The sequence below is a fragment of the Aulonocara sp. 'chitande type north' Nkhata Bay genome, linkage group LG12 (genome assembly GCF_057382095.1).
Source record: "Aulonocara sp. 'chitande type north' Nkhata Bay isolate Kocher_YH1m ecotype deep benthic linkage group LG12, A_spYH_male_GT1.1, whole genome shotgun sequence".
In the NCBI taxonomy this organism is placed as follows: Eukaryota; Metazoa; Chordata; class Actinopteri; order Cichliformes; family Cichlidae; genus Aulonocara; species Aulonocara sp. 'chitande type north' Nkhata Bay.
The window spans coordinates 5384576-5396403 of record NC_141355.1 but is presented as its reverse complement, the minus strand read 5'-3'; the positions used below and the strand labels follow the sequence as shown (position 1 = coordinate 5396403).

General features: G+C 44.2%; 1 protein-coding gene and 1 long non-coding RNA gene across 2 annotated transcripts; one reads left to right on the top strand and one right to left on the bottom strand.

Annotated features, from left to right (window-relative positions):
- Positions 1–1803: 1803 nt before the first annotated feature.
- On the top strand, positions 1804–5637 carry LOC147316765 (fatty acid synthase-like). The gene is made up of 4 exons (XM_086313327.1): positions 1804–2147; positions 2278–2376; positions 2817–3068; positions 3196–5637. The coding sequence occupies exons 1-4, from the start codon at positions 2058–2060 to the stop codon at positions 3331–3333; spliced, it is 579 nt and encodes a 192-aa protein (XP_086169453.1). The 5' UTR covers positions 1804–2057; the 3' UTR covers positions 3334–5637.
- LOC147316764 (uncharacterized) lies at positions 5477–8766 on the bottom strand. The gene is made up of 2 exons (XR_015131730.1): positions 7163–8766; positions 5477–5802 (listed from the first exon to the last, which is right to left on the bottom strand). It is a non-coding gene; the product is annotated as an uncharacterized LOC147316764 (long non-coding RNA).
- Positions 8767–11828: the final 3062 nt, after the last annotated feature.

The window sequence follows — 11828 nt, the reverse complement described above, 5'->3', positions numbered from 1 at the left end:
AGGCTATTCTAACTTGTTTTGTTTTAGATAAATAAATATTGAAATATCTTTTGAATTAGTTAAATGTCAGAATATATAGAGAGAGAGAGCTGTCTATTATTTATCACTTTCATCAAATTTAGGAGTACATATACACTAAGTTTATTGTTAATTAAGAAGAAAACTGCAGATGATTGCATTCTGATCTTAAGCAGCCTCTGATAGGTTAGTAGAGTCGGATTTTTTAGTAGAGTCCTCTGTCCTCTGCTGGATGTGTTGGAGAACACTTTCAGCCCTCTGAGGACTGCATACCACTGCCTGAGCCAAGCCAATGTGCCACTAAGCTCCAGCCAGTGTCCACACTGCCAGAGGTCTCCACACATGCTGGTTCGGTGTCTGTCTCCGCTGAAGGGTCAGAGGAACCCGTTTGAGCTGTCTGTCTCGGCTGGAGGGCCCAAGGGGCCCATTCAGCCACCTGTCTATGCTGAAGGGTCAGAGACCTGTTCGGCCTCCTGTCTCCTTTATAGTCGAAAAAGATGTGCTCCTGGTGCACTGGCCATTGCTGCTACTCAAATCGAGCGTGGACCTGGACCTCCAGCAGGCCCCGGGGACCTACGTCACACCTTGCTCTTGTCTCCCTTACAGCTGAAAAAGGTCCATGCTTGTGCCCTGGCCCTTCTGAAATTCCCTCTCCATTTAGCCGAGGCAGTGAGTCGGCCTCCTGTCTCCCTTACGGTCGAAAAAGATGTGCTCCTGGGCGCACTGGCCCTGCTGCTACTCACATCGGGCATGGCCCTTGCCCTCCAGCAGGCCCCGGGGACCCACATCCTCCCCTGCTCTACTCCCCCACTAGCTTCTTCTCCTGCAGTTACCCTCCACCACATATCCAGCACATATCCAGCTAACCCTAACCCACTACAATTCGTCCTGATTGTAGCACAAGTGGAACCAATAAGCAGGATTCATTGGCAAGCAGACAACCAGTTCCAACTACTGGGAAGAACCAGTGCGATGCATTTTGTGGTACGCGTCGTGGTAGCTCCTGCTAGGATTTAGGACAGACCTGAGGCTGATGAGAAGGATCTGGGTGTTGCAGGGCCGTCCTGGCTGACACGGCGCTGCGTGAAGCTCTGGGATGCTGCCTCTGGACTGGCACACTGGGGTGGTGGTTCCCCTGTTTAAAGACCTAGACCTGAGCGTGTGCTCCAACTGTCACACTCCTCAGCCTCCTCTATGCCAGGGTGTGTCTGTCAGTCAGGCCTCTGATTCAGGAGGAAGCAGTTTGTGTCCTGGTCATGATCACTGGAGCAGCTTGTTATCCTCTCGACTGCAGGGTCTGTGGGAGTTTGCACAACCAGTCTACATGTGGTTTGTGAGGCTTCTACTTTTGTAGGATCTTCATCTTACAGTACAAAGAGCATTTGCTGCAGCTGTTGTTGTGTTTTGGCGCCTCATGGATAACTTTTCATGTCATTTGAGTTTCAGGCTTGTTGGTGTTGCTGAGCTGTGTGCATCGTCTGCGTGGGTTTGTCAGCATAATGGGGCTCATATTAAAATGACTTTACAGTCACAGAGAAAAACTTTAAAACACAAAATCAACACTTTGAACCATCGTGGAAACTACGTGTCCTTACTTGTCATCAAATGATGAGTGTGCGTCCTCACCAGGTGTCACAATCATGTGTATCAAAACGTGTGTAACTGTTAAACAGCAAAATGTGTTAAAGCTGAAAGTCTGACTGTTCAAAGGTGAAACTACAAACACTTGTACATATACAGCTCCCTCCATAATGGCCTGAGGAAAACCAAAGACCTGATGTGATTTCATGTTTTCTTTGTTTCACAGTTTAAAAGTTTGTGGTTCTGTTCTCAGACCTTTGTCACTCACATGTTGTGCATCAGCTGTTTATGTCACTGTGCAGCCAAACTAACTCCCCTCATGTGTTTCCTTTGCAGCTGCTCCTCTGGATAGCATTGAGTCCCTGGCTGCCTACTACGTGAGCTGCGTCAGGCAGGTGCAGCCGGACGGCCCGTACAGAGTCGCTGGATATTCTTCTGGTGCCTGTGTAGCATTTGAAATGTGCTCTCAGCTGCAGACCCAGAATCAGCCTGTGGAGTTCCTGTTTCTCTTTGATGGCTCACATTCATATGTGGCAGCGTACACACAGGTCAGAGAAACACTCGCGCATCTTTATTTCATGTATATGCTGTATAGCGTGTGTGATGTTGGTTTTGAAGGATGAGCTCTGGTCACATGATCTGCATGTGAACAGGTTTAACTGTGTTTTTGATTTGCAGAGCTACAGAGCCAAGCTAACACCCGGCAACGAGTCTGAGGCTGAGACTGAAGCCTTGTGTGCCTTCATCCAGCAGTTCACTGGCATTGAATACAACAAGGTATACTGTCTCTGACCCACAGGTTCACACACAAGTATTCCTTTATGTGGCATCAGCGTTAAAGGCCACACAACCTGAGCTTTTGCCTCACGGCGCCTGTAAGGTAAAGATGGTGACTGTAACACAGTCTGGAGCTGCTGTTCCAGCACAGTCTGTGTGTGGTGCAGGTTTGACTCAACAATGATGTGATGTTTGGAGCTGTTATGGAGACTAAAGTAAAACATGCGGTTAAATCAAACCTTCGTACAGTTTCTCACTGAAAGCTGACATTTGTAACTCCTGAATATCAAAACATCTTCATTTTGCATTTTCATATACATAAGATCTGTGATGTTCATTAATTATGTGTCACTTACTTTTCTGAAAACAACAATATCTCCGCGAGCACGCGGTAACGTTTGCTATGAACTTACAGTCGTCTCCATGGTTACATCCTACAGCTTTTGGAGACTCTGCTCCCGCTGTCAGACCTGAATGCACGCGTCAGTGTGGCCGTGGACCTAATCACCTCCGCTCACAAGGACATCGACCGAGACTCACTGCACTTTGCAGCCTCCGCCTTCTACTACAAGCTAAAGGCTGCTGATGCATATGTACCTACTGCAAAATACCACGGCAGCGTGAAGCTGCTGCGCGCCGAAACCAGCAGCGAATATGAGCAAAACCTGGGAGCTGACTATAAGCTCAGCGAGGTACCGATGCACATTTACATCAGTCTGTAGTACTTATCTTCACTGTGCGTGTGTGCGCTTGTGTGTGTTTCTATAAACTCTGTCTGAGCCTTCCAATGTTCAAACTGTGTACTGCGTCTTTCTTCAGGTCTGTGATGGCGAGGTGTCGGTCCACGTCATCAAGGGAGATCACCACACTTTCCTAGAAGGCGCGGGGGCGGAGTCTATCAAGAACATCATTCATAACTCGCTGGCTGAGCGAGCTGTCAAACCAAGGGAGGGTTAAACATCCACCGTCTCTTCACCCTAATTCCTCAGCTTTCCCCAAACTAGACTGTAAATGTGTCGTTATAGGAAGTGTTTGCACTGCTTATGTTTACACGCTACTGTTATCCTAATATCCCAAATGTTAATGGTTAGTGAACCAGTCGACATCCCATCATCTCACAGCTCCATCGATTCCAACTGCAAGTTTTGTTTTTTGTTGCCATATGTTGTTGTTTGCAGAAGTTCATCCCACAACAAAATAACGTGGTTAAAAAATTAATGTAACAAAGTAACAAACACTGACACATTGATTGAATCCTGAATTACATAACATCACTCAAATTGGTGTTTCTGCTCATGCAGACATCAGTAGACAGGCAAACGCGCTGCGACCAGCCTGATGAGCGACTGTGGAGGGAGGGCTGACCCTGCAGCCGTGTTTCTGCACACTAACTACTCGTAACACAAGTTGGAGGCATTTCTTTATTTTGTGATATTTGTTTACTTTTCAGTCATGTGACCACACAGTCATCAGTTACAGTGGCAACCAGCAAATGTTTACGTTGTCAATAAGTTAACAACAAATTAAGTGTTTCATAAACTGTGTTTTAACAATGACACTCGTGTTACTGTAATTTACAGACCAGTTATTTCACTAATTCAGAAGAAAAACTGCTTCTCTTCATGATGGACTGTGTCAAACACACGCTGTTGTTCTGACAGACGCCTGTGACAGAGGCGTCGCTAAGGACCAAATGTGTCTCTTCAGAGGTTAATCAGAGATGTGAATGATCACTGTAACAGTGAGATCATATTTACTGATGTAACCTCTGAGAAACTGTTTCCTTTTAAAGGCTTTGGTCCAGAGATCTAAAACCTCAGCAAATAATCCAAACCTGAGTACAACAGCTGGCCTGAGACCTGTGATTGGGTCAGTGAAGGAAGCTGCTGATTGGAGATGAATGTGCTGAGGAGTCACAGTACGATGGACGTGACAATAAAGGCCTCTGTGTTTTATTGTAACATTTCTGTTATGTTTTGTAGGACTAATAAGGGCCTCAACAGTCGCTCAGTGTTTTCCTTCATTGTAACGAGCCTGTCCCGTTGGATCTATGATTCCTGTGCTTTTGTTGTCGTTACTATTTCTGATCATTTATCTTGTAAATATAGTTTTTGGGTTTTGTTTTTTAGAGGATGGGTCAGTTTATCAGGGACTGAAACACAAATCCTGTTGGCCCAGAAAATTCTTAGTCGCTGTTGGCGCCACCCGACCGTTTAGTTCAGACCATTAAAGTAACGACTGGTTCTATATGACACTTTTCTACATGCAACAAAGGTGGTGATGGAAGGAGGAGAACAAACTTTTTTGTCTGTATTTAATAGCACAATGAAGACCAGACAGCAAAGCAGGGAGGGAGAAATAAAGGGCCTCAGGTCAGAGTTGAACCCGGCCGCAGCATTTACCCCATGACCAGGTGACGTGGTCACCCGCCCGACCCTTACGCACAGCAGTATTTCACTTCAGCTACCAGGAGTATGTGGGTCGAGCATGCAGACTGAACTTTAGCTGCATGTTAGAAAGCCGAGTTTATGAATGAAGGCTAGAACAAATGTCCCGGCTGAAGGAGGAGGGGCTGCAGAGGTGTATAAACACAGGTGGGCGGGGCAGGGCTAGTGTGCAGGATGACTCAGTGACCTACACTGACCCGTGTTGGTGAACATTTTGTTAAAGTTAAATGTTTTCAAGCTGACAAGTAAATTATCCAGCGAGCTAAGTTGAGCTGACCGACGTGCAGTAAGGTTTTCATGCTCTTCACTAACAGCTGATCGCTGAGAATATATCAACAGTAATAATGTCCTGTAATTCCCACGGCTCTGTATGTCACACCTGCGTATGCTTCCCCATCACATTCATCACCTGTTCCTCTGGTGTCTCTGATTGGAGCACGCAGGTGTGTGGAGCAGAGTGAAATCACACACCTAATGCTGTTTTATTCAACCTGGATCTTGGAAGTTTTGATTAACATCAGTGTCAAACATGAACTAACTCTTTGTCCCCTTCAACATTACATGTTGTTTTTTGAAGTAACAGGTTCAGTGATCTTAAAAGGCTGCGGTAACGTGTCGCTGATAAAACACTGAGTCATTTTCAAATTATTCACTTTAGTTCAATTCAGCTTTATTGTTTTATGTGAAAGTCTCCATCCTGTGTCCTTCACTTATCTTTATCCCAGGTGTGAATTGTTCACAGGACTTAAAAGAAGGACGTGTCTGTGGAAAAGGCTCCGGCCAACCTAAACTCCTCCCTCATCAGGACACAGAAGAGCCGCTGAGGCAGCGCCTTGGAGTACGCTGCTGGTCGCGGCACACAGGTGCGCAACAAGATCTCTCGGCCTGCTGGAGGAGGGAAGTCTGGTACTCTGCTGCTTCCCCCAGTTTGCTTCTTGTCAGATCCCAAGTCCTCATCGACGGGCGCCAGAAGGGCAGCCTAAAAGGGCAAAGGTCAAATGTTAGCAAACAGCAACCGATTCTGAAGAAATGTGCTGTGTGATATTCAGAAGTACTGTAACCCGAGTCTCCCACAGAGACCTGATCCAGACTACAGCTCACAAACACAGCTCCTCTACTAACACCTCACTGCAGCTGCACGCTGCTGATCCTGTCTGTGATTAGAAATGATTTCAATAAAGTAAAACAGAGGCTCGTTTTCTATGAGCGTAAACAGGGATCTCTTTTTCAGTCTCAGTGTAACAAACGTGTTTACTGAATAAGTCTTTCAGTAAAAATGTTTTTGTTAATTCAGTAAAATCTGCAAAGATGACTTGTACTGTTGGCAGCAACAAACAGAGACAACAGAGTGTGGGACAGACAGGAAGTCAGGACACGTCTATGTGCTTCACAGTTGGACTAGAACATGAACATTTCTACACACACCACAGGCAGCAACTGTGCAAACCTCCACGTCACCAAAAACACCCTGCAGGTCCCATCAGAGCAACGGCAGAGAAAACAGATGAAAGGTCTGTTAGAGAGAAAAACGCTTCGCTGCTTTCTTACCTGTATGACACCAAAAGGGTTTTGTTTTTTTAATAATAAAGGCTTCATGTTTTACAGTTAAAGGTAAAGCTCATGCAAACATGCAGGCTTATTTGTCTGATCAATGCAAAAGTTCAAACATGTCTCTTTCAAGCCTCATTATCAGCTGAGATCATAGTAAAGACACAGACAGGATCCTGATCCATCTGTTCTTTATATAATTACTGTTTTTACTGTAATGTAGAATATCATGGACATAATACACAGACTGCAGCCTAAATACTGCTAAAAACAGCTCTTTTTATTTTTAAGGTTTCACGTATTAACCTTTTATTATAAAAGTCACCTGATCCTTAGCAGGTGTGTATACAGAAATACACCAGGTCATTATTTAAGCAAAGCGAAGCCAAACTGCTCCTGTGTGACAGATGAAGTCCACCTTTAAACAGCATTTAGATGCTGCTAATGAAACTCGATTAGTGGCAGCACTGGTCTGTGGGCTGGGGACACTGGTGCCACCAGTACAGCGCGCACTTTTCACAGCGCCACCATGTGGACCAAACTGTATTCTGGGTCAAACCTGATGTTTTATCATTTACACTGAACAAAAATATAAACGCAACACTTTTGCTTTTGCTCCTGTTTTCCATGAGCTGAACTCAGAGATATGAAACATTTTCTACAAACACAAAAGACTCGACACTCGCAAGCAATGTTCCCTCTAAGCTGCGCGCGTACACAATTGCGCACTGCTGGCACGGTCTCTGCACAGAAAATCTGCGTTGCGCGCACAAAAAAAAAAAAAAATTCACCTGAATTGAAATTAAAATGAAAACTTTAACAATCCTGTTTTGCAGTGTTAGTCAGTGACTGGCTGCTCCCGTATAGGATTAGAACGAGGCCACCTTATCCCGTAGTCCAGCCAATCACGCGATTCACATTCGTATATACGCAGCTAATCAACGTCGCTGTCAGGCTCTGACGCGTCCTTATGCGCCGACACCGGTGTTTTAGCAAAGCGGCTGATGTGGAGTGAAGCCACGTTAATGACAACGTGTACAACCATTGGAGATGTGAGCAGGACCGACGGAACAACTGACGGGAAAAGTGTGGACTTTATACCAGTTTTTAAATTGTGTTGATCGGCCGCGTACAACCAGAGTTATGATAAAAATATCTGCAATGTTTGGTTTTCTTCCTGAATACTGTCGTTGTTTATATTTACTGCGGGAAGAAACGGTGAAAACGCCGTTTTATAAGGAAAACGCTCGAAAGCCTGTGAGCAAAAACAACACCCCACCACCCTTTCCTATTGGTGGAAAAATGTACCATGTGGACCAATCAAAAATTATATGGCAAGGGTTAGAAACGGGAGGAAGTTTTAGGAGTGACGGCGGTGCTTGGAGATGTGAGAGATTTGCGACGTTTAGCGCAAATCTTATGTAGTGAGTGTGTAGTGTAGTCAGCAGTTTTGTTGTGTGTGTCAGAACAATGAGGCGACTGCTGAATGTTACAGGTGTTACAGCAGTGATACATCTGCTGTTGTCCTGCAGGTATCAGGCTGTTGTTCTCCTTCATCTCATAGTGGACACAAATTATTTTTTGGAGTGGCACAAATAATTTGTGTGGCATCAGATTTGATGCAGAACAGCTGATTGTTCTGTAAATAGTTTGAAATGTTTAATTAAAAAACGCCTTGGCTACATTTTTAGGTAAACAGCTGCAAAAAACTTTGTTTGCATAACTCGGTTACTTTTTTGAAGAAGTAACTATATAATTAATTGCCCAACATTGGTCATTATATCCTGTATTTTGCAGACAGAGTTACAGACTCTCTCCCAGACCACAGACTCATAATACAAGTCAGAGCTTTATTAAAAAAAAAAGAAAGAAAGAAAGTTGTGTTTTCAAAATTAGAGTTATTTTTACTTCCAATAGTGTTAACATACTGCACAGGTCAGGAACAAGATTTTTTGTTACATTTTCATTGTAAGTGGGCTGAAGCAGTTAATTAAAAGTAGTCTAACATGCCACACCTGTGAGGTGTGGCATGTCAAGGTGCTGATTAGACAGCATGAATATTGCACAGGTGTGTCTGAGACTGCCCACAATAAAAGGCCACTCTGAAATATGCCGTACATGTGTAGCACAATGACACACATGTCGCAAAACCAGTCAGGATCCGGTTCAGCTCATGGAAACAAAAGTGTTGTGTTTATATTTGTGTTCAGTGTAACAAATACTGAGACGTCTAATAATGTTGTGTGTTGTTCATCTGAGGACGCTGCAGAGAACCAGATTATTTTTATTATCCTGTTTGTCTGTTATGTGAACCTTTAGAGGATGTACCTTATAAAGACTGAGTGTGTTTATCGCACTATGTTAAATGTAACTGTGAGCGACACGAGGCTTACTGCTCATGGTTACCTCATCAGTGGTGAAGTCAGCCAGCTTGATGCAAGAAAGAGGAAGAACAAAAGGATGAAAGAGCAACACACAGATGAAAAACAAAAACAGACTTTCTAACCGACAGAGCTGAAATCTGAACATGTCACCAGCTGCAGGAGGCAACGCTCTGAACCACGTCGTTCCTCCTCCAGATGGAGCTTTTACTGCCTATAGTCTCTTGACATACAATGGTTGGATTGTCCTATGATACTGTATCAGCTGAGCCTCAAATTCTTATGATCTCGAGCTTCAGTCTCAGTGAATCCTTAGTTGGCTCAGATGCATCATCTGGTGTTTGAGTGTAACAAGGTGGTTGTAACACAAAAGGTGTGTATGTGTTTGTGTAAACAGGTGAGTGTGGTTTGTAGTGTCCAACTAAAGCAGCGTGTCTAACCAACCACATCTCCAGGGCTGAATCAGGTGACCACGAGCCATCGCTCCACAGCTGCTGAGGGAGCTACAACCCTCATTCAGCCTTTCATAGACATACGGCAATGAACTGTATGAACAATAAACTTTATTCATACACACAAATCCCTTTAGGGTTGTGTCAGCGAGGGCAAACGTGCCACATCAAATACATGGAGCTACAAGCTGTGGTGACCCACTGTCAGTAAGGGAGCTTTATTACACACACACAGCATCAAATCATAACAACAGTTACCTCAAGCTACTTCTATGTTATAAGGCAAAGACCCTGCAGTTACACAGGGAAACATTAGGTGACCGTCTGTGAGCGACAGTGGGAACCAAAGCCTCTAACAAACATCCATCGATAGATGAGGGGCAGACGGGCTGAATGCAGAGAGGTCTACTAACACATGTTGAGTGAAGAAGAAACACCCAGTGCATTATGGGGAACTTAGACCTATAACTTAGACCTGTGTGCGCCTTAGCATATGCTACTTCCGGCGCATAGCGCTTAGTTTCCGGTGTGATATTCGCTCCTTGTTCACGGTCGGGTTTTTCAACCAAATGGACGAATCAAGTGGCAATTTAAATTTTTCGAGATGTCAAATGTATCTGTAGATGATGTTGATCGACTTGTCGATATTGCCCCCCCGCGCCTCAGAGCAAACGAGAGAAAGGATTCAGATTTTATACTTCTCAGTATCTGTAAACAGCGCTCCCTCGTTTATGTTATAAATAATTATAAATTTGTTGTGTTTTCTTTAACAATGTCAGAAGGAGAGAGGCACTGAGGCACCGTCTTCCGCCCCCCGATGCTTCTGCTGCGCCTCCTCCTTCTGACAGGAACTGCCTACAGAACAAGCATGAATGATGCCTGAGTGGACACACACAACTCACAAGTTCCTGGCTCTGTCAGCTCCTCTGCAGAGGGTTTCCCTAAGAAGGTGGACCTAGCAGGGTCACCGGGGGACGGGGAGCTGTGCCTCACGGCCCTCACTTCGTCGGAGAAACCCTCATGCAGAGTTCAGAAACTTGTGTGTTGAGTATGTCGCTGTGAGCCTCCACCATTTAACTAGTGGGTGCAGCCTGAACTGTCTAGAGACAGACCAGACCAGCTGCACAACACAGACACTTCCAACCTGAGGACAAATCTAAGAGAACAGAAAAAGGAAAGGAAACTTAGCTTAGAACCATGCAGCGCTACAGGAGACGGCAGCACTGCAGAGGTGAGGACCGGCACCTGTTTGAAAGAGACAAATGCACACAAAATAAGTGTTTGTTGTAGAATGTGCAGCATGAAAGTAGCATGCATGTTTTGCATAGAACTGTTTTATGCATCTGCATTTCACAAAGAATGACAAATTGGTATACGGGACAACAAATAAAATCTAATGTATAGAAAAAAGATAATAGGATATGCCCATGACAATAAGAATGATAAAGGACTTCACAAAGTCAATTTATTGCTAAAGTGTGATCTTAGAAAATTGCTATTGTGCACCACACTAAACAGAACAAATTCTGTCAAAACTTACTTTTGCAAGATCCCACAAATGTTTTGCAAGATCTTGAGAGTTTTTTTCTTTGCATTTATCATGCTTCCATCAATACCTGTAAAGCTGTACAGAGTACTGCAGCTGGTTGTTAATGAATGCAACAAAGACCACCAGATCAAAGTACACCTAGCCACGAGTGTTTCCCCTTCCACTGAGCACTATCTTCATCTCGCAAAATACATGTTCAAATTTTTTTTCTTCAATGTGCCTTGCGAGGCTCCATAACATACCTATCAATCTGTGAGTATTTCTCAGAGGCTGCAGCAACTGCAGCTTTTGAGGAAGTTGCAACAGCACATTTGTGAATTCTCACGCGTAGCCCTACAGGAACACCCACAGTTACAAATACCATAGCGACCAACATCAGTGCTACTACTGCCCACAGTTCATGTAAAGGAAACATAACGGTGTCATACAATAAACTACAGAATCAGCATTGTTGTCTGTGAAGGTTCTCAGTCATTCAGGTCATCGTAGTCAAAGGAGCTTGTAAAGAAAAGCGTCTGGACTTCTTTAAGTTGCTTGAAGACGTTTCACCTCTCATCCGAGAAGCTTCTTCACTTCATCAGCATTGTTGCACAATTCAATCTTGTTACCCTTCTTTAAAGTCCACCACCTGTGCTGCAAGTGAAGTTGATGCATTAACACATTGAAAGTTGTGGCACTTCTCATTATTTGACGTGCACAGCTGCTCTGTGTGAGGGTCAAACATTTGTTTATTCAACACCTGTGAAGGTATCAGAAAAAATGCATAGATAGCAAGAGAAGCAAATTAAAGCACTGCACGTGCTTTACGTGCTATGACATGCTGCACGTCATAAAACCCAGTTTCTTGATTAACATTTTTAAGAGTTAAGTTGTAATACTTTTGTGCATTATTAAAACAAATCCTAAAATTCTGTATCACTGTGCTGTTACGAGAAGGTAGCTTGAATGTAGGTATCTGGCCCTGTGTAAATCTTGAGCATGAGTGATGTTGTGGGACAGTGCACCAACTACACAGGTACAACAGCCGGAGAACCAAGAACCAGGAACAGCTACTTGGCGATCCCGACACAGACTC